At 37.8% G+C, this 23,569-nt stretch overlaps 1 protein-coding gene across 5 annotated transcripts in view; it reads right to left on the bottom strand.

Moving 5' to 3' along the window:
- Positions 1–23,569, bottom strand: part of STK3 (serine/threonine kinase 3) — a 195,186-nt gene that overhangs the window by 154,321 nt on the left and 17,296 nt on the right. For all 5 annotated transcript variants that reach the window (XM_036436767.2, XM_036436768.2, XM_036436765.2 and 2 more), the window contains exons 3-4: positions 21,571–21,699; positions 15,805–15,919 (exon numbers count right to left, since the gene is read on the bottom strand). In XM_036436767.2, the coding sequence (XP_036292660.1) occupies positions 15,805–15,919; positions 21,571–21,699 (244 nt within the window). The remainder of the gene's footprint in view (positions 1–15,804; positions 15,920–21,570; positions 21,700–23,569) is intronic.

Here is a 23,569-nt window from a genome sequence, read left to right as displayed (position 1 = left end):
GTACGTGCCCTTGCCCAGGAATCGAATTCATAACCCTTCAATATGCAGGGCAATGCTCTAACCACTAAGAAACACCAGCCAGGGCGAGACTTTTTTTTTAATGTGATTAATTCCTGATAAATTTTATTTTGATGGCTGGTAAACATGTAGAAATACCTGTGTTTTTGTGTGTGTTTTTTTCCATTTTAACATCCATTTGCCTATCTCCTGCTAACATATTTTTTTGTTTTTAAATTGATTTCAGAGAGGAAAGAAGAGGGAGAGATAGAAATATCAATGATGAGAAGGAATTATCGATTGGCTGCCTCCTGCAACCCGGGCATGTGCCCTTGACAGGAATTGAACCCGGGACCCTTCAGTCCACAGACATGCTATCCACTAAGCCAAACTGGCTAGGGCCTGCTAACATATTATCACTATTTCCCCATCCTCAGACCACATATTTCTCCCATCCAAGTACTAGCCAGGCCCGACCCTGCTTAGCTTCCGAGATCAGACGAGATCGGGAGCATTCAGGGTGGTATGGCCATAGACAAAGACCACATATTTCTATTAGTCAGCTCCATCTTAGCTTTAGGACACATGACCTATGTCAAAGCCAATTACCACCTCACATTCCAATGGCCACACCAATTTGCTCAGAGAAAGGCACAGGATCTCTTCAGAAGCAGTGAGGTACAAGACTGCTGGATTTCAACTCAAAAGGTATGACCCAGATAGCTGCTAGCAGACATGTGTACCCATGAAGCAAGAATCTGTATCTGAGTGGAGTCAATACAGAGGTATCAGAAGGACAAGAGGAATTCAAATAATTTGTTTCAACCTGAATTCATGAAACAAGCCCTGCAAAGACTCTTGGTATATGAGCAAATCAATTCCCTTTTTGGCTTAAGCTAGTTTAGGCTGGGTTATCTGGAATATAACCAAGAGGAGAAACTAATGCAATAAACTTGTTAATACCAAAAGGTGGGAAAGTTCCTAAAAATGAGGTTTATACCAAGCACAACCCACTGAGCACACCAACTCTAAAAATGCTAGTAGGCCGAAACCGGTTTGGCTCAGTGGATAGAGCGCTGGTCTGCAGACAGAAAGGTCCCAGGTTCGATTCTGATCAAGGGCATGTACATTGGTTGTGGGCACATCCCCGGTGGGGGGTGTGCAGGAGGCAGCTGGTCGATGTTTCTCTCTCATCCATGTTTCTGGCTTTCCTATCCCTCTCCCTTCCTCTCTGTAGAAAAATCAATAAAATATATATATATATATATTTTTAAATGCTAGTAGTTATTCCAGATATTCAACAGCATGAGATCGCTGTAGCTTATTCCTGTTCTCTGCCCACAAACAAAAAAGGGCAACAGTAACTGCAGGCAAGGAAAGACTTTTAGAAGAAGCATGCCGACTTTTCTTAAAAGTCTTCTTTTTTCCTGCATTTTCCTAGTACTGCCTCCCGCAGCTAACAAATATTTACTCCAAATTGTATTTAATATTTCGTTTAGGTATCTCAATCTATAAAACTCCTCCAATGCTTCAGTTTCCATTAGTTTTTATGACACACAATATAATCACATAAACCAACCGTTGGTAAAAATCAGTAGTTTAGAGAAACTTGAGGAGTTAAGTAGCAATCTCTGAAATACCTAAATCTCAAAAGTAACATGTAAGCGTATACGTAAAACTTTATCTGCACATCCATCAAGTCTCACATTCCAACTTCTTTACAACCAAAATTTCTCCCCTTCTTCTTGGGAAAAAGAATTTAATGGAGCTCTCAGGTATTTACTATGAGAAAAACACTGGGAAAAACAGCAGAGCAACTCAGTAAGTCCCTTCCACCCCTCAGCATTCTAATTCATCCCTCCCAAAAGAATATGAAATAGTCAAGGTTTTAAACAATAAAAAAATGTATGGGATTCTTCCAGAGAAACTCAAATCTGCTCAACACAAAGTACATACATTAGGAAACATAACTAGAATATTTTAACCATTATTATATACAAAAGGGCAGAGAGAGGTTGTCTTTCATGAAATCTGGATTGCAGATGTCTAGCAGAAAAAGAAAAAAAAAAGATTAATAATCTATCAAAAAGTCCCAGAACTACTGATTCAAAATGAAAGCTTTCACTACGTACACCATATGTAAATATACACATACACACGCTGTTTATAATCCCTTGATCTGAAGAGAAAGAGAACTGATACTCTACTGTGAAAATGGTCAGTGGGCAGACATTTTAAAATCCTTTCCCACATGAAAGATTACTGAAAAAGAGATCAGAAGACAACAAAAAAAGCACTTAATATATATTGAGTTGTAAATCCTGTATGAACTAGGATCTGTTACACAAAGGGGGAACATGCAACAAAGTGAATGGCAAAGTCAAACATGAATTAGTCCAATATCACAGACGCAAGTGTAAGCCCCAGAAAGCACTTTATGGGATAGAAATACACACATATGAAAAAGTCTACTATTAATAATGAAGTAATATCAAACTTTGAAGTTCCAAAAAAACCTTAAATAAAAAAAAAATCTGTTTCACAAAAAAAAAATCATCTACTTGAAGTAGTACATAATTAAGAGAAAGGCAAAACACATTATTTTTAAAATACAACAAATCAAGCATTTACTAAAACGGCTATTATGTACAAGGCATTAATTCTAAGGGCACTAAGATAACCTATTCTAGTATATTTTGAATAATTGCTGCCTGATTCTATTAAAGAAATTTTCACTGTATCTATAAATAAATGCAAGCTCTAGCTTATGCAGTGTTACCTCTCATTAACAAAGATAATCCAAAGTACAAACAGTGAAAGCTAGGCTTCTGTCCTTGGTTCCACAGTCCTTTGTATTATTCTCAAAGGCATCTCAGAGGTAATGTTCATGATGCAAAGACACTCTCATCTACAAAACTGGGATGATAGGCTGATGATGACAATACCAATAGCAAATACATCTAGGGCTTTTTATGTGCCAGGTGCTGTTCCTAGCACTTTACACATATGTAATCTTTAGAAAACTCAATAAAGTAGAGTTGTCTTCTTATCCCAGTTAGCAGATGAAAAAAAAAAAAACGAGTCCCAGAGAGGTTAAGAAGCTTGCCCAACATCACACAGTTCATGTCAGAACCAGGATTCAAACCCAGACTGAATGGCTCCAAAGTCTGTACTCTGAGTTCAATTGTAGCAATTAGCTATAATTTTAACCCCTTCTTTCCTTCTAATCAACTTTACTAGTCCATGACTCAGTTTCTTATCTAAAAAAATGGGTCAATAGTGGTTCTTCAATCATATGGTCATGCAATGCTCAAATGATTAAATGCAGTAATATACACTGAGTGGCCAGATTATTATAATCTCTGAATGCATAATAATCAGTGTATTATCAGGCCACTCAGTGTATATCCTATTTAATAAAAGGCTAATATGCAAATTGTCCCCTCCACCAGGAGTTCGACCAGCAGGTAGGCTGGCCAACCACCCATGTCTCCTCCCCCTAGCCAGGCTGGCTGGACCCCACCCATGCACAAATTCATGCACCGGGCCTCTAATACACACACACACACACACACACACACACACACACACACACACACACATACACACATACACACACACACTGAGTGACCAGATTATTATGCATTCAGAGATCATAATAATCTGGCCACTCAGTATATGTAATGTGCTTAGAACAATAGTACCTGGCACATACCAATACTGTATGAGTAACTGTTCTTACAAAATCTGACAAATGTCTGTTGCTGGAATTGAGAATCAGTGTCAGTGAGAATTCACCAAGCAGAATGGCCTTAAAGTGTCATTCACAATTCTAAAAAAGTGACTAACTAAAACTTGACTCATCCTGGCTGGTCTGGCTCTGTTCGGTCCCCAGTTGGGACACACACAGGAGGTAACCCACCAATGTTTCTCTCTCACATCAATGTTTCTTTCTCTTTCTCTCTCTCCCTCTCTCTCTCTGTCTTTTTTTCTCTCTCCCTTTTTCCCTCTCTCCCTTCAAAAAATCAAAATCAATAAAAAACATGTCCTCGGGTGAGGATTAAAAATTTTTTTTATTTTACCAGCCTTCAGGAACATACATACGCAAGGTAGAGCAAAAGTAGGTTTACAGTTGTGAGTATGTCAAACTGAGTTCTTTCTTGTATTAACTATTGTATTATTTTGCAAACAAACAACTACAAACCTAATTTGGGCCCCCTTGGTACATAACTCAGGAGTTGCTCTCTTCAGTCCGGAATTTCCTCTGCATTATCTTGTGTTCCCTAACCCCATTCCCAGCCAATATTACAGAAATCTACTTCCTCCTGAGAGAAGTAGATACTAAAAATTTCTCCTCAGTACAAAGCTGAAGGTTTATATATGTTTTAAGACACAAAATCTATTTGGTATTTTCATGTCAGTCTCATCAACACAGCTAGGGTACTCGGTACTCTAAAAGATTTCAGCCAGAATACTACTCTCGGAGTTTGTATTCACCAGAGAGCTACAAAATTATGGAGCCTGAAAGAACAATAGCAACCCTCCAGTTCAGGCTCTCGTGCTGATTAACATTTAAATTTGCATCTAATTTCCTCTGTGACAACATCCTTGTATAACTGTCACTGTATAATTATGCTCGGATTTCTCTCAGGTACAGACAGAGAACTGAGGGTACATACACCCTTCACTCTACAAGAGATTATCAAATTACTCCTGAAAGTAATTTATACTTTCTAATCATTAATTTATATTCCTAAGAGTATGAAAGTATATATAATATACGTAAGGCAAGTGGAGGGGAGGGGGAGAAAATATCACTGATTCGGGCTCAAAAACCAACCTGAGTTTGTAGTTAATTTGCTTAGTTATTTGTCTTTCCTCCCCCTGAAACTTCATTAAACTGATAAGAGAATTTTTTAAACAAAATCAACTAGTAACAAAGGAATCAAGACCAGAGAGTATAATAAACTTGGGAGCATTTTCATGGAGAGAATCACTGCCAAGAGCAGACAAAGAGGGGTCAGCAACAACAGGAGTGGTTACCAAGTGAACCCCAGAGGGGCTCCAAGTGAGAACTCGGGTGGACAGGGCAGGGGTGAGAAGGCGGTGGAAAAGGTGGCTAGCTTTTCCCGAAGAGGCTGAACAGAAGCAAACGGAACAGGAATTGGCTCCTCATCTCTACTCTGCCCCGATCCCCATCTCTGTACACGCTGTTTACAGGCACTCTGGCATTTATCCCGAGGCCAAAAAAAAAGGAGGAAGGGCATGGCTCCTCTCTCTCAAGAAAGCCTGTCCCTAAAAGCAAGCTCCCAGCCCATCATCCTAACATCATACCTGCCAGTCAAAATCATGTCCCAGTGTTTCCAGTGAGATCCAGCGGGTGGGCTCTGACATGGACAAGACCAGGGAAAATAGAAAAAGTGAAAAATAACCCCAGAAGAAATAAAAGATGATTCAGGACACAGAATAACTTTGTCAAACTCTCATCATTCTTACAGTGATTAGAAAAGCTTTCGCATCCATGTCTCTGCCTCAAGATGTCATGAGAAAGGAATAATCAAAAACAAAAGAATTCTTGTAAATTAAATTATTACTGGAAATTAAAAGTTCAGTTAAGAGTCAGAAGGGAAAAAAAAAGATGAAACCACCCTCACCATATCCTTCAAAACAAGAAGGGGGGAAAAAGACAGAAAATCTAGGAGAAATAAAAAACAAATGAAATTGAAGATATTCACCAGCCAATGAAGAAAATGGGGAAATTACTAAAGAAATGTTTCCCAAGCTGAAGAAAAACACAAATGTTTATTTGAAAGGAACTACTAAGTACTGAGCATAACTAGTCAAATATCTTGTTTCTTCAGCAACATCAGAAAAAATAACATTAGAGAAAAGTCTAAAAAGTCCCAGAGTCGGCGAAGGAAACCTACAAACAAACAAACAAGGCTCTTGAGAGGCATTACCCTAACGTGAGCGACACTGGACGGAAGAAATGATGCAGGAAAATTCTCAAAGCTCTGAAAGAAACTTTTTTTTTCTGTAAAAGTCTACATAAGCTAACTATCAAACCAAGTATGAAAGCAAAATAAAGACATTTTCAGATGTGCAAGGACTTAAACAGTTGACCTCTTTTTCTTATATCATGAAATCAGTTTAGAAGAATACAGAAAAGGGGTGAAAAACCAAGGAAATAGGAAATACACAAGAGAACAGTGGCACTAACCCAAGAGTCCAGGGAAAAGAAATTCCAAGGATGCAGCTGTACAGCAGACCTAAAAAGCAATGAGTCCACATTAGCCAGGAAGCGCCAAAGAATGTCCTCTCAAAGAATCACAAAAATTCCAGGAAACGGACAAAATTAGTAAGAAGCTAAAAGACATTATTAGCAAAATGATAAAGACGGCATATGCTGCTTCTCTCAACATGAAAAAAATAAGAAAAACTCCAGGGGGGAAAAAAAGTTATGTAACATCATAATCCCAACAAAGATCCAGCAAACTAAAATGTGGCAACAATTCTGAGCAATTGATTAAAGCATAAGAAAAGTAAATCCATTTAAAACAGATGCTGGAACATTCTCTTTTAGGTGGCCTAAGAGTACGTATGACATTGGACTTTTAGAGATGGAATTTTAAGAGATCATTATTCCCCTTTCAAGATGTCCTTTGCCCTCTCTCTGACTCACTCATTCACTCTTCATTCATTCATTCATGTAACAAGTACTGAGCTGAGAATGCCATATGCCAGGCACTGTCCTTGGAACAGAGATAAAACAGTGAACGAAGAAGACAAAAACCCTGCCATCCTGCAGCTTGCATTCTAATGGGAGATGATACCTCCACTTCCAAGACCTGCTAAAAGGTTCTCTTGAATGGAGCTCTCTCTGAACTTCCTTGCTAAGTGCTTCCCCTATGCTACTCCTAAAGAACTCAATTCACGGAAGGGAATTTAGCTTTTTACATGCATTATCACCATTGCTCAGCTAATATGCAAACTATGCAACAGCTACATTTGTTAAGAGTTATTTGTACTTCTAGTGCACAGCTCTGAACCTAGATAAATAATTGTGTTTTGAACCTTTCCATTCAAACAAAATGTAAATAAAATTGCCAAGTAAAATGTAAAGCTCTATATAAATGCTACTTATTATTTAACAGATGAAGCTGAATTCCCTGTCCAAATCACAAAAGTAGTTTGTGGAAGAGTCAAAACTAAAATTCATTGTACCAGCTTGAATTAAAATAAGTACTCCAATCAATAAATAGGCCCAAAAGGGAAGAGAATAACCTTAGGCATTTTCTTAGAACATTTCCAAGTATATGATAAACGCCTAAGACAGACTCTATTTCTTCCATATGTCAAGGCGTAACATTACAATTATGCAAAGATCATTGTGAGAGCCTTTAGAAAGCCTCTCATCAGAAGTATACTCTATCTTCTAAAGCTTCCCTTTCACAGAGTTGTGTATTTCTACTCTGCAACATATAACATTCGAAATGCTTAAGTGTTTAGATATGTTAATGTCATTCATTTTAAAATATATTGGCTTTTTAACTATTTATTCACAGGGTGTGGTTGGCAGTTAGCTAGACAGGGGCTGAGCAAAGACAATGGCCAGATACACAAGGTCACCAGGGCAGAAAGCTTTCTGCCCTGATGACCTTCAAGAGGCAAAACTGGGAAGACAAGGACCTCACTCCCAAGGTGACCTTCCTCGCCTAATGTATCACTGGTCATCCGGTTTAGACCCCTTTGTTACCTGGCCCTTAGGGGGTCTGCTGTGGGTTTGCCTAGAGCCAGCCAGTAGTGTGTGGGTTCTTGACTTCCTGCCGAAAAATTTCACAACATGAATCCAGATGACTATGAGGAAACATTTATTAAAGCTGGGGACAGTAAAACAAGGACTTTTATTTGCTAGGAGTTTTTTGCTTACTGCTTCAATTTCATTAGTTGTAATTGTCTATTCAAATTTTCTGATGATTCCTGATTCAGTTTTGGAAGATTGTATATTTCTAGGTATTTATCCATTTCACTCTGGTTGCCAATTTGTTGGAATATGGTTGATTACAGTATTCTCCTACAATTGTTTGCATTTCTGTGGTGTCAGTTGTTACTTTACCTCTTTCATATCTGATTTTATTTTTATAGGTACTCTCTCTTTTTTTCTTGATGAGTCTAGTTAAAGGTTCGTCAATGTTTATCTTTTCAAAGAAACAGCTCTTGGTTTCATTGGTCTTTTGTATTGTTTTTTTAGACTCTAAGTCATTTATTTCCAATCTAATCTTTATTATTTCCTTCCTTTTACTTACTCTATGCTTTGTTTGTTGTTCTTTTTCTAGTTATTTTAGGTGTAGGGTTAGACTGTTTATTTAAGACTTTTCTTGCTTCTTGGAGTACGCTTATAATGCTACGCGCTTCCCTCTCAGGTCTGTTTTCACTGTGTCCCATAGATTTTGGGTTGTTAGGTGTTCATTTTCATTTGTTTCCAGGTAACTTGTGATTTCTTCCTTTTATCTCATTGTTAACCCATTCACTGATTAGTAACTTGTTATTTAGCCTCCGAGTCTTTTTGTGTTTTTCAATTTTTTGTGATTTCTAGTTTCATATGATTATGGTCAGAGAAGATCTTGATATGAATGTAATCTTCTTGAATTGATTAAGACTTTTGTATCAGAGCATGTGGTCTAACCTAGAAAATGTTCCATATTGAAAAAATGTATACCTGCTGCTTTGAGGTGAAATGCTCTGAAGATATCAATTAAATCTATCTGATCCAGTGTGTCATTTAAGGTCGCTATTGCCTTGTTTATTTTTTGTCTGAAAGATCTACCCACTGATGTTAGAGGTGTGTTAAAATCCCCTACTATGACTGTATTGCTGTTGATTTCTCCTATAATGTCCATCAAGATTTTCTTTAAATATTTAGGTGCTCATATGTTGATTCCATATAGTTTATAAGAGTTATAGTCTCTTGTTGGATCAAACCCTTTAGTATTATGTAGTGACCTTCTTTATTTCTTGGTATGGCCTTTGCTCTGAAGTCTATTTTGTCAGATATAAGTATTGCTACCCCAACTTTTTGTTTTCGTTTTCATTTTGCATGGAAATTGTTTTTCCATTCCTTCACTTTCATCCTATGTGAGTCTTTTGTTGAGGTGGGTTCTCATGTTTTCTCATCCATTTAGCTATCCAATTTACACTTCAGGTTATTTTTCATAGGTACTTACTTATTGCCATTTTATTTTTTATACCTTTGTTCCTCTATTTCTTCTCCTTAAAGCAGGCCCTTTAGCATTTCTTGGAATACTGGTTTGGTCATAATAAACTCCTTTAGCTTCTTTTTGTCTGGGACACTCTTTATTTTGGCTTCAATTTTAAGTGATAGCCTTGCTGTAGTAGTCTTGGTTGTAGGACCTGGCATTTTATCACTTTTAATATTTCATGCCAATTCTTTCTGGACTGAAGTGTTTCAGTTGAGAAATCAGCTGACAGCCTATGGGAGCTCCCTTGCAGGCAAGGAACTGTCTTTCTTTTGTTGCTTTTAAGATTCTCTCTGTGTCTTTAACCTATGCCATTTTAATTATGATGTGTCTTGGTTTAGGTCTTGAAATTCATCTTGATTGGGACTCTCTGCACTTCCTGAATTTGTGTGACATTTTCCTTCACCAAGTTAGAAAAGTTTTCAACCATTATTTCCTCAACCAGGTTATCTTTCCCTTGATCACTCTCTTCTTTCTGGTACCTCTATGATGTGGATATTGTTATACCTGATATTGTCCCAGAGGCCCCTTAAACTTTCCTCGTTTTTTTAATTCTCTGTTCTTTTTGATGCTCTGCTTGGGTGATTACTGTTATCTTGTCCTCTAAATAGTTTACCCCATCCACTGTTTCATCTAACCTGCTATTGATTCCTCAGTGTATTTTTCATTTCAGATATTATATTCTTCACTTCTGACTGGTTCTTTTTTTGTGATCTATTACGACTCCCAAAATTTTGTTTTCAGGTCTTTTATATATTCTTTTTATTGATTAAGGTATTGCATGTGTGTCCATATTCCCCCAACCCACCCCCCAAAATTATTATTATGGCTTTATGATGTATGTGTCTTGTTGAGCCCAGTGGCACAATCTTCCAGATCACCTAAGCTCGGCTGGAAATGTTTCCTGTGGATTATATGCACCCTCCTGTTGTAGTTGTGTCTTAAATGCTCTTGGCCCTTTCATAGGTGGAGTTAACCTTTCAGGCTGGCTGACTATAAGATAAACCTCAATCACCTAGTTTGAGTCACTCTGCTCAGACTGACCCCCAAGGCAAAGTTGTTCACAGAAGTGTCTAGTGACTTCAGGAATCCCCCTTTGGGTGTCCTGCTTGTGTAGCTAGTTCGGTCAACTTCTGGTGTTGTCTAAGGCCCACCACTGGTTCTGGGTCCACTTGCATGAGGTTCAGGTACAGGATTATGTCAGAAGTTGTGTGTAACCAACAACCTGTCTGGAAGTATCACGCCATTCACTATTTGTGGGTACATCTACTGGGACTGAGCGTGTACGGGAGGGGCCAATCTATGTACAATGGTCAGCTTCCTGCAGCTTTGAGCTGGAGGCAGATCTATAAAAGGTCTAAGGTTCCTGAAGGTTTACCTCCACATGTCAGCTACTCCACCTCCCCTAGAGGCCTGGTCTTCCTCTAGAGCACATGTGTCAAACACAAGGCCCGCGGGCCAAATCCGTCCCGCCAGGCCTTGCAATGTGGCCCGCACCGCGCTGTCATCACTGCACTCCGCTGCGTTTCCATCACAATGACAGTTTATGACTGTTCAGTAAACCATTCGGCCCGCGATTTAGGCTGGATTTCAGATTTTGGCCCCTTCTCTGATTGAGTTCGACACCCCTACTCTAGAGCCTTCCAAAGAAAGACTGTAGAGTGGCACAGGCTGGCTGTAATGCACAGACCCTTCCTTAAATCCTGAGCTGCAGGACAGGGTGGCCACGGTCAGGACAGGGCTAGTGGGATGTTGGAGCTGCAGTCAGGCATTAGGGGGGCCAAGCATTAGGCCTGGACCCAGACAAGAGCCTCTCAGGGAGACACACTGGGTGTCCCAGCTCTGAACAGCACGCCCTTCCCTTCACAGAACTGAGTCCAGCCAGATGGAGCCACTGGGACTTGGGATGGCCAATCTAAACAATCTCCCATTTGGGGTGTTGCTGGCAAGCCTGTAGGAGACGGGTAAGGCATTTCTTCCCCTTCCCAGGATTACATGAGCTGAGCTTGAAGGGGAGATAGGAGTGCTCTACCCCGTGATATAGCCACACAACCCAGCACTGGCCTGTCTGATTCCCAGACAAATGCCTCCCCATGAGATACTCTGAAAATCCCAGCTCTGCATGGTACTCTAATCCCCCTGCCCAGCTGAACTCAACAGGGTGGGTCAACAGAGAGGTAGGGCAGGCCCAGTGATTCAACAAGTAGGTGTGGCCACAACACCTGTGCACTCAAGGTGGGGGAGAATGGACCCATTTCCAGAGCTACACAATCAATCACTATCTGAGTTTCCACCAAGAGCTTCTCCAGCAAAAGAATACCCAAAAGGTCCCTAGTGGGTGCAGCCAAAAGACCCCTCTGCAGGACATGAGCACAGCAGAGTGGTGTTGCCAATAGCTGGAGGATGGGGCAATGCACTCTCCAGGCTGGTGCTGCAACAATAGATGCTATGAAGGCTCATCTTTCCATCTCCACTGCTCTGGGATGGGGATCCCTGCATGGAGTTGAGACCCCACACTCCTGAGGGAAGGGAATTTTGCAGCGGAAATATACCTCCAGCTTCTCTGCTGCCACACATGGGTGCAGTGACCAGCCCTTTTCACATCTCAGTCCTTCTTACCAGACTTCTATAAATCCTTGGTTATATTTCAGTACAGCTAGCCTTCAGCTGGTATTTCGGGTTGACTGCTCTATAATTTAGCTATAAATCTGGTTTGGTACCAGGAGCAGGTGAGTGTAGCTTTCACCACTCTGCAGCAACCTTAAAATTCCTCAAACTTCAATGGTTTTTAAAAATTATGCAACTTAATCAAATTTGGCTTGTTTTCTTTGCCTTTAGTCTTCAAGGAAACATTTGATCAAAAATAGATAGTAATTTGCACAACAAAAGTTGAAACCATCAACAAAACAAGAAAGTCCACTGCATGGGAGAACGTATTTGCAAATGTCATATCTGATAAGGGCCTAATCTCTAAAACTTATAGGGAACTCATACACCTCAACAAAAGGAAGATAAACAATCCAATCAAAAAATGGGCAAAAGACTTAAACAGACACTCTCCGAAAGTGGACATATAGAAGGCCATGAGACATGAAAACATGCTCAAAGTCACTGATCATCTGAGAGATGCAAATCAGAATAACAATGAGATACCATCTCACACCTGTCAAAATGGCTGCCATCAACAAATCGACAAACAACAAGTGCTGGTGAGGATGTGGAGAAAAAGGAACCCTCGTGCACTGCTGGTGGGAATGCAGACTGGAGCAGCCACTGTGGAGAACAGTATGGAGTTTCCTCAAAAAATTAAAAATGGAACTTCATTTGACCCAGTAATCCCACTTCTAGGAATATATCCAAGAAATCAGAAACTCCAATTAGAAAGGACATATGCATCCCTATGTTCATAGCAGCACACTTTACAAAAGCTAAGATTTGGAAACAGCCTAAGTGCCCATCAGTAGATGAGTAGATTAAAAAACTGTGGTACATCTACACAATGGAATAGTATGTGGCTGCAAAAAAGAAAGAACTCTTCCCATTCGCAACAGCATGGATGGACATGGAGAGCTAAGTGAAAGAAGCCAGTCGGAGAAAGGTAAGTATCACATGATCTCACTCATTTGTGGAATATAATGAACAAACATAAACCTCTGAACAAAAATAGAGCCAGAGACAGAGTAACACTGAATAGACCATCAAACTTCAGAAGGAAGATAGGGGAGGGAGTGGGGCATAAGCGATCAACCAAAGGACTTGCATGCATGCATATAAGCATAACCAATGGACACAGACACTTGGGGAGTAAGAATGGCTAGGGAGAGGTCAACAGGGGGAAAAGGAGACATTTGTAATACTATACGTAATACAAGCAATAAATAATTTTTAAAAAAATAGCAATTAGTAATTGATCGAGAATACTTCATTCCTAATGAGATTTCTTTCAAAGAGAAGTATAATTCTGCAAAAAGTAGGTTACTTAGGTGGTTTTCCTAAAGTCATTCCTCTTAAAACAAATAAATCTAAAAGAAAGTGCCAATCTAGAATTCTTCACTCAACAAATATATTGTTCAAAAATGAAGTGATATAACATTTCTATATTTAAAAACTCTGAGATCTTATCACCATCACCTCCACACATAAGGAAATACTAAAGGACATTGTTCTTCAAGGAACTGAGAAATGTGGAAAGGAGTAAAAAGCAATAAGAAGCATAAATACTTTAGATATAAGTAAATACAAACACTGCCAATATATAACAATGAGAATGCCTTATGCTATTTAAAATGTATATAGGGCTCAGCCAGTGTTTCCTTGTAGTTAAGCATGGACCCATAAACCAGGAGGTCATAGTTTCATTCCTGGTCAGGGCACAGGACCCAGTTGCTGGCTCATTAAACAAAAGGGGGTGTGGGCTTCCAGGAGACAGCTTATAGAGGATTCTTTCTCACCACTGATGTTTCCATCTCTCTCTCCTTCTCCTATCCTTTCTCTGAAATCAATAAAAACATATATATATATTTTAAAAAGGAATTTTTAAAAATGTATATAGAATTAACAGAAACAACAAAACATACAATAAAAACAAGACCATAGAAACCTTAAAAAAAAATTTTTTTTTAAATTCCCATACTTTTAGGAAATGATTGATTGTTCTGTGACCATGAAAACAATAATTCTCAGAGTGAGTTTTAAATAGACCAAGGACAACTATTTCACTGGTCACATTTCTGAAAACCAGCCCATCAGTAACAACCATGACTCTGAAGTCAGACAATCAAGGTTATCACTCCAGCGAACATTCCTATGAAATGGTCAAATGTTTACAAATACCAAGGCATTTTTTTTTAAATGGGATGATACATATCCACATATTGCTCACCTTCATAACAATGGTACTCCTTTTAGTTAATACATACATGAAGAAAAAGTAGGATACAAATAATCTTGAGATTAAACAGGAATCATTACTAAAGCAACACCCCATGACAATATGCCTCCAGCTCCTGATCCATATCATGCAGCTCTGGGTGCTTTTTCACATCCGGCAGTCAGATTCCTCCATACCACCCCAGGCCCAAGGATCACTTTCTATGAGAACAGCAATTAGACTATTTCCAATATATGACTCTGCAACATGTTCAGTAGCTTCTGTCTTCTAAAAAATAATGCATATAAACTAACATCCTTCCTTTCCTAACTGATGAAGGAGATTCGCAAGGATAAGGATCCCATCCATATTCATCTCATACAACTAGAATATACCTTCATAGTGTGTAATTATTGATAAGAAATTAAGTACTTGGATCAAATACTTTCTAGTTATTCAAAATGATAACATTAATATTTACAATCAAAACAATAGGTTTTTCCATTTCACACTTCATATTTCTACCTGGTAATTTTAAACAGCAAATCATGTAGTTTATCCCTAAAATGACTTTAAGCCACATGTCTAACTGAAGTATAATTATTTTCCTTTAAAGCATTGTTCTGCCACTCAAGAGTTATCTGATTTCCATAAATGCTAGTTAAGCACCACAGAAATTCTCAAATATATAACTAGAATGTCACAAACCACTTAATACATTCTGTCAAAACAGAGATTATTTAAATTTATGTCACTTCCTTCAAAAGAAATCCTATTTATTTTCTCTAACAGAAAAAAATATTAGTAGGATAAACTTACAATTGCCATCCCCAATCGAACTTTAAAATGATTCTGGTTAACCACAAATTGACTCAAATAGTTAAATATTTTTCTGAATGTATTCTACTAAACATGTCTGGTAACATATAATAATGTCATATAGTAACTGGATTACTGTTCTACAAAATTACAAATTATTTTACTGATGATTATTCTGAATCGTTCACAGATTAAAAGGGCACTCTTGTCCTTACAAATTATCTAAGAAAACTAGATGTATAGCTGGCTGAAAGTAAACAATTTTGTAAATAGATAACTTTTACTTAGGGTTAAAATATAACCATCAAAAGCTATATTAACAACATCTTTCACTAAGCTAAATTCACAAAATTACAACACTATAATCTAACTCTATCACTTTCAAATATCCTGACAGTATTATTTGGAAAAATAAAGACAAGAATTATTTTTCAATTATTTTTAAAAATTCAGAAATATAAAACTTCTACTGTTTACCAGTCATAGATTATAATATAGAAAACTGAAGTAAAGAAATGCCATAAATACTATGAACTTTAAATAAAATTCTAGCCATAATTTATTGAACTCAAGTTAATAAAGATTGTGCATAATGATACAAAATGAAAAAAGAGAAGCACCATAGTAAGTTCTTGGTGACTTACCAAAAATTAATCCCAATAAATAAATTACACAATCATATGACTTCTAAGTTTGCCATAAAGATATGTAGCTGGTTCTCATGCCTTAAATTAGATCCTTTTACACTCTAAAACTTTCTTTTTTCCACACTAATATTTTCTTTTAACAAAATATTACCTAGTCAGATTCTAAATATGAATCTTTAGAAACAAGATTAACAAACAATTTAAAAATACTTACTGTCTTGTTTCGTAATCTAATTATATCCGAGACAGAGCCAGCACCACAGTACTCCATAACAATCCAGAGGTCTGTGTTCTTAAAGTAACTGCCATAGTACTTTACAACATAGGGGCTATAAAAAAATATATCGACAATTAAGCTTAGTTAATTCCCAAAGAAAATGATTTCTTAATCCCAAAGCAAAGTATTTCAACATTTCATAATGTTCCCATAAGTAAACTTAATTGCTAAAGTTCTATTATACACTGATTTGTCTATATGTAGAGTTCACCAACTATCTTAATTAGTCTTTAATTGATGGATGAAATTTAAGAGGATTGCAAACCAGAAGAGGCCCAAATGTTTTCAGTGATTCCCAAGCAACTAAGGCTTGCTTTGGTAAAAAATTACTATTAAACATAAGAAACAAATGAAAGTATTTTTCATTAACTAAAGCATTTTAAATACAAATCTTCTAAAGGATTTTTCAAATAAAATATTAACACTCAACTTTAAAAGGCTTTATATTTCAATGAGACAAAAAAAATTTTTTAATTCTCTTTCATTTTGACCTTTGAAAATTCGGAAGCGGGGGGGGGGGGAATATTTCTGCTTTAAATTCAGATAATTAAAATTTTTAACAAGTTAAAGTATTTCTGAACTAAGATTTTATGTCTTTCAGAGCAGAATAAACTGTGTTTATAACCAAGTTGTTTTAGGAAGACTTAACAAAAAGAAAAATGACCACCATGAAATTTATTAAGGGTATGCTATATACAGCGATGTGTAAAACACTTTGCAGAACTCAAAGAGGCATACAATCCATATTCACATAAAAAGATGAAAATTACGAGGTGACATAAACTAACAGTAGAGAGCTAAAATGCTATAAGAGCTCAAAGAGGATGTGGCCATGCAGGAGCCATCAGAGAAAACTCTGTAGAAAAGAAGGGAGCTGACTTATGAAAAAAAGGTTATACTTCAAAATGTGGGTAGAAATGAGACATATTAACATTCGAGAAAAGGGAAAGGCCCTCAGCAAAGGCACATAAATAGAAAGGAAAGAATTAAAAATGGTATGTTTAGGGGACAACTTGTTCAATAGATTTTTTTTGCAGTAGCAGCTATCATGAAAAGTGTCATCAGTGTAAGATAAATAAGACACAGGAATTAAATAAGCAAAACAACAATAAAAATGGAAATTAGTAGAAAAGACTACATAAAGAGACCACCAAAAAAAGTCTGGGGCGACTTCTCAGCAGAGTCTTTATAACTTCAGCTGTCCTGAAGTCAAGGGTAGAGCAGATTGGTTAGCGCTTAAAAGGCTTAAACCAATACCGGTAGCTGTAAGGCTAAAATTTAATTCTGATTCATCCCCATTGCTCCTCTTTATCTCTTGCACAGAATTACTTCCTTGTCATAGTTTTCTGCCCCCATAGAGTTGACAAGGTAACCTCCCTTTAAATCAAAAGTAAAATAAGCTGATCATATTGCTCTCTCAATTAAGAAATAAAAAGCTCTGAAAGGAAAAAGTCTTAACTGCTTTGTAACACATAAAAACCTTTCAAAGTCTACCTCTCTACCTATATCTCTCATTACTACCATCCCACATCTTAAATTTAGCCAAAACCGGTTTGGCTCAGTGATAGAGTGTCGGTCTGTGAACTGAAAGGTCCCAGGTTCAATGCTGGTCAAGGGCATGTACCTTGGTTGCAGGCACATCCCCGGTAGGGGGTGAAATTTACAGACATACTCAACTTTGCTAGATCTTGGGACTATAAAGAATATATTAGGAGTTCATAAGTATTCACTGAAGGAGCCATTTAAGAACTTCAACTTACAAGAAACACTGAAAAGCTTCCTTACATACTTTTCCATGGAGTGTGAGTGGCTGTGTGTTAGCCTTTATAGGGAGTATTGCTCTAATACCTGGCTATGCATCAGAACCATCTTGACCCAGACCTTACATGTTCTAATTCAGTAGGTCTTTTAAAAGCTCTATAGGTGCCTTTGAATAGACCCACAAATTTTACAACACATATTGCACATCCTTCAAAAAACTCTTTAAATATTCATTTTCTCATTCAAACTTTTGAAAGATATTAAGTACCAGTCAGTTCAAGATTATATTCACTGAAAAAGCATATAGAAAATGTATATGGCCCTAGCCAGTTTGGCTCAGTGGATAGAGCATTGGCCCGCAGACAGAAGGGTCCCAGGTTCGATTCCAGTCAAGGGCATGTACCTCGGTTATAGATTTCTCCCTGGACAAAGGCAACCAATCGATGTGTTTCTCTCACATTGATATTTCTCTCTGTCTTTCCCTCCCTCTTACACTCTCTTTAAAAATCAATGGAAAAATATTCTTGGTGACGATTTAAAATTTTATTTAAATTACAGAAAATATATATATATTTTATTTTGCAGTATACACTAAGTAATTGGCAATTCTATTAGTATAAGTGGCAGCTTTTAGAAAAATTAGTAATTCTAATGTGGGCAGCTACCTGAAAAGGCAACTCTCTCTCCCTTTAGGTCTGAGCCTAAAAAAAATCCTTTGGGGCAAGGTAAAATTATTTTCAAAAAATAATGTGTGACCCATTCTAATACACAATCATAAATGGATCAAAGCTCAACATGATTGTAACACAATATCATAAAACATGGTCTCATTATTTTAACCTAGAAAATTATTTAAGCAGATAGAATTCAACAGCCACATTAAAGACTCACATCCAAACGTAATTCCTATCATTTACTCAACATTCATTCATTCATTCATTCTACTTAAGTCAGAAATTAGACCAGATGTTCAATTTGCAGTGGTGAACCAAACAGATACAATCCTGACTCTCATACAGCACACATCTACATCAAATACACAGATATTAGAGAAGCAAACCCACAAATAAATATAATTACTGTGGTAAGAAAAGGTGTTATGAGAAAAACTAGCTAATAATTTATTTTGCATTCAACACTTTGGTAAACAAAAGTAATCCTAGCTCATATGAAAAAATGAAGTACATCCATATTTCATGGTAGCCTCTGGCTTGGAATATATGAAGAAACTTGATTTCAAAGAGGAAGGGAGAGGGAGAGAGAGACAGAAACATCAATGAGCATTCCTTCTACTGGGGATGCAGACTGCAACCTGGGCATGTGCCCTTGATCAGAATCGAACCCGGGACCCTTCAGTCCGCAGGCCGAGGCTCTATCCACTGAGCCAAACCAACTAGGGCATAAAACTTCAAAAGTAGATATGGGTTTGCTATAAACAATAAAATAACCTCCCTCATTGAGTGTGTGGGTTACAAATTAGGTTTGGAAAAGAGAGAAATGCTTAAGGTTTTATGTCTATAGTGGCCTACTCCTGGCCATCCTCTGATAACCTTCATATCAGTACTCTTTTTACCTTTAAAGCACTTAGATCTTGTCATTACTGTCATTGATTTTATCTGCCTCCCCCAGAAGAAAAGAAGCTCTATGAAGATAGGTGCCAATCATCTGTCTCACTCTACATTCTTCCTCAGAGCCTCCCTTCTTACATGTACAAATGTAAGTGAACAAATGAACAATCACAGAAAAATTAATAGAAGGGATCTAATTTAGGCCCGCCCAATGGAATAACAATGAAGCTAAGATTCAAAGGTTGACAGATGAAAAGCATTCAGTAGCCAAGAACTGTCTGTGTAAAAGCCCTTAGGAGAGAAAGAGCAAGTCATTTTCAGGAATCAAAAACCAGTTTGCCTAGAATAAGGTGAGTGAAGAGTCAGGTAGAACACAGTGGAGTTGCAGCGAGAAGCAGGAGTAGAACAACAAAGAATTTAAAACCAAGAAAAGAAGATTGGGCTTTATTAGTCATGCAAGATAAGATCAAAGAAGTTTAAAGATTTCTCTGCTGTTTCAAAGCTAGAATGTAGGAAAGCAAACATGAACACAGGTAGACCACTTAGAAGGTTATGGTAGTCAATGCATGCAAGAGACTGTAGTAAGCATATTTTTTTATTTTCTGTATCTAGTACCAAATAGAAATTCTGGGGAAATTTTGTAATTATATTTTTTGATCTGGGGACTGAAGACTGGGGAATATAATATTTTTCTATAACCACTTGAATTTCCTGTTACACAGCCTTAATGGGAAATATGTAACATAATCTAAATATATAACACACAGTAAAGAAAAGCAAAATTAAACACACCTAAGAACAACATTCCTCTAAAATTATTCAGTCACTTCATGAGCCAACAAACTTATAAGGATCTTATATACTGTTGGAAGAGACAGTTTTCCATAGATCTCTTACTAATAAGCGCCCCTGTTTTGACCAGGGGTGATAATGTGTCCAGACTCCCCTAAGTCACTGGTTCTAAGTCACTGTGTGCCAATTCTAATAAATAAAACATTAGCTAGGGGGTTCTGGGAAAGCCCTTTCCTGCTTCTTCCCTTCTCCCTCCTGCTATACAGACATAAGGCTGAAGCTGGAGCAGCCCTCTTACTATCATGAGACCACAAACATGAAAGCAAAGGCCACATGCTGAGAATAGCACAACATAAGAAAAGAAGCCTAAGAGTCATTACACTGGTGCTGCTATACCAGCCCTAACTCTAGACCTTTTGTAAAGGGAGAATAATAAATTTTATTACTTTAAGTAATTATAGGCTAAATACAGTCATCATTTATACACTCTGCATCCTCACGTCATTTAATAGGCGTACTAAGCCCCTTCATGATCAGCTCCGTTTACTTACAACTCAGGTCACACAAATCTCAGTCTCATACTTTCCATTCCAGTCATTTAAACCTTGTCAGAATAGCATACACCAGTGAGCACTTACCTGTAATCCTCTATACTCTCTCACATCCCTCCATTTCTTCACCAGTTTAACTCTTCCTCAGCATTCCAGACTTCCGACTCCTGGCTAAGATAAGTGCCCTGCCTCCTTGTTCTCACATCACCTCCCACACCAGTCGGTATAGTGACTCAGCTTTATTATAGCTATTTATTTTTAGCTCTCTTGTATTCCTAGATTCTGCAACAATTCCTGGCCCATTAGGGATGCTCAGCAAATGTTCTTTTAATGAATTAGTTACATAAGATTATTTTTAAAAGAGTAATATAAAAAAGACTATTAAATGACACCCCCCCCCTTAACATAAAAAAATAATTTTCACCCATAAATTCGCCCTGAAAAATGGGAAAATTGAGTATTTTCTACCACCACTTGCTGCTTTATATCATTAATTCTGCTTAAGAGCTGTAAGTCCGAAAGACAAGGATTTTAGTCTCACTTCCAACGGAAGTCAGAAAACTAAACAGATGACCAAATAACACATCCTATATAATAAAAGGCTAATATGCAAATCAACCAAACAGCAGAATGACCAGTCGCTATGACATGCACTGACCACCAGGGGGCAAACGCTCAACACAAGAGCTGGGCCTGGTGGTCAGTGTGCTCCCATAGGGGGAGCGCCACTCAGCTAAAAGCCGGGCTCACAGCTGGCGAGTGCAGTGGCGGTGGAGGGAGCCTCTTCTGCCTCCATGGCAGCAGTACGGATGTCTAATGGCTTAGGCTCTTTCCCAGTGGGGAGCAGGCCCAAGCTGTCCGTTGGACATTTCCCAAGGGCTCCTGGACTATGAGAGGGCATAGGCCGGGCTGAGGGACACACCCACCCAAGTGCACAATTGTCATGCACCTGGCCTCTAGTTTTATTATACATTGTTAGCAAAACTCATCAAAATGAAGGAAAACAAAAAAAAAATTAAAGCTCTTCATACCTGTCACATTGCTGCATTATGGAAATTTCTTTGATTATTTCCTGAAGATCTGACTCAACAGGTACTTGTTTAATTGCCACAACTTGACCAGATTCCTTGTGTATTGCTTTAAATACACTTCCATAAGACCTAAAAGAAACCAAGACATTTATTTTTTCCTTTCAAACATCATAACTATTAGAGAGTCTACAGTTTGTGAACACAGTCTTTCCTAGTTTAAAGCATGATTTAATGATGACAAATCAAACAAATAAGAAAAGTTAATTATACTTTAGCTTTAATGCTTCAATTATTGACTTAAAAATCTCTTAAAATCGTTAATATATAAAGATTGTTTTTCTTATAAATGAAAGAGACTTACAGCTTATCAACTCAAACAAATGCAGCATTAAGAAAATAAAAATGGAAATTAAAATAATAAATAGCACTGGCCTGTGTTGCTAAGTAGTTAGAGTGTTAGCCCATTCACCAAAGGGTCATGGGTTTGATTCCCAGCCAAGGGCACATAAGTGGGTTGCGGGTTTGCTCCCTGACCTTCATCAGGGTGGATGTGGGAGGCAACTAGTTGATGTATCTTACATCAATGTTTCTCTCTTTCTCACTCTCTCCCTCTTCTTCCCTTCCTCTCACTCTCTCAGAAAAGCAATGGAAAAAATATCCTCAGGTGAAAATTAACAAAACAAAACCAAAAAAAAATGAAATAAAGCCCTGGCCAGTGTGGTTCAGTTGGTTGGGTGTTGTCCCGTGAGCCAAAAGGTTGCTGGTTTGATTCCCAGGCAAGGGCTCATGCCAGGGTTTCGGGCTCTATTTTTAAGGAAGGAGGAGTGCAGAAAACAGCCAGTCAATACTGCATTTTCACATCGATGTTTATCTCTATCCCTCCTCTCTCTCTAAAAATCAGTAAACTATTTTTAAAAAGAAAAAGAATGAAATACAGAATAAAAACCGCCGAAGTCTCAAGTTAGGAACAAAGACTAATCTCACCTAAAGCAAAATTATTCCCAAAATAATAAAGTTCCATGCCTGTTCAGACTGCTTAAGGGCAACTGAACCCCTCAGTTGGGGACTACGTGATTCCGAAGTTAGGGAAGCAGGGAATATGTTCCCTCCTAAGTCATGGATCCAAAGCATCCTCAAATGCTCCTTTCACTGTCATCTTCTCAAGAGGAAGACCACACACTCACAGCTGTCAGTCTGGATCTATGAGTCTGTTTCTGTTTATTTTGTTCGTCAGTTTATTTTGTTCATTAAATTCCACGTATAAGTGAAATCATATGGTATTTGTCTTTCTCTGACTGGCTTATTTCACTTAGCATAATTTCCAGATCCCTCCATGCTGTAGCAAAAGGCAAGAATTTCCTTTTATTATGGCCAGTAGTATTCCATTGTATAAATGGATCACAGTTTTTTTATCCACTCATCTACTAATGGACACTTGAGCTGCTTCCAAATCTTGGCTACAGTAAATAATATTGCAATGATCATAGGGGTATATGTATTCTTTTGAATTAGTGTTTTGGGTTTCTTCATATAAATCCCTGATAGTGGAATCAATGGGTAGTAAGGCAGGCCCATTTTTAATCTTTTGAGGAAACTCCATTCTGTTTTCCATAGTGGCTGCACCAATCTGCATTCCACCAACAGTGCACAAGGGTTCCCTTTTCTCCATCCTGGCCAACACTGGTCATTTATGGATTTATTGATGGTAGCCATTCTGACATATGTGAAGTGATACCTCATTATAGTTTTCATTTGCATTTTCTGACAATTATTGATGTTGAGCATCTTTTCTTATATCGATTGGCCTTCCATATGTCCTTTTTGAGATGTGTCTGTTCAGATTCTCTGCCCATTTTTTAACTGCAATGTTTGGTTTTTTGTATTGAGTTGCAAGGGTTCTTTATGTCCTTTGGATATTAACCCCTTCTCAGATATATGACTTACAAATATTTTCTCCCATCCCACAAGTTGACTTTTTATTTTATTGATCGTTTCTTTT

The sequence above is a fragment of the Pipistrellus kuhlii genome, unplaced genomic scaffold, assembly GCF_014108245.1.
Source record: "Pipistrellus kuhlii isolate mPipKuh1 unplaced genomic scaffold, mPipKuh1.p scaffold_m20_p_14, whole genome shotgun sequence".
NCBI classification, from domain to species: domain Eukaryota; kingdom Metazoa; phylum Chordata; class Mammalia; order Chiroptera; family Vespertilionidae; genus Pipistrellus; species Pipistrellus kuhlii.
The sequence above is the reverse complement of the archived record's forward strand: the minus strand, read 5'-3'. Positions and strand labels throughout refer to the sequence as shown.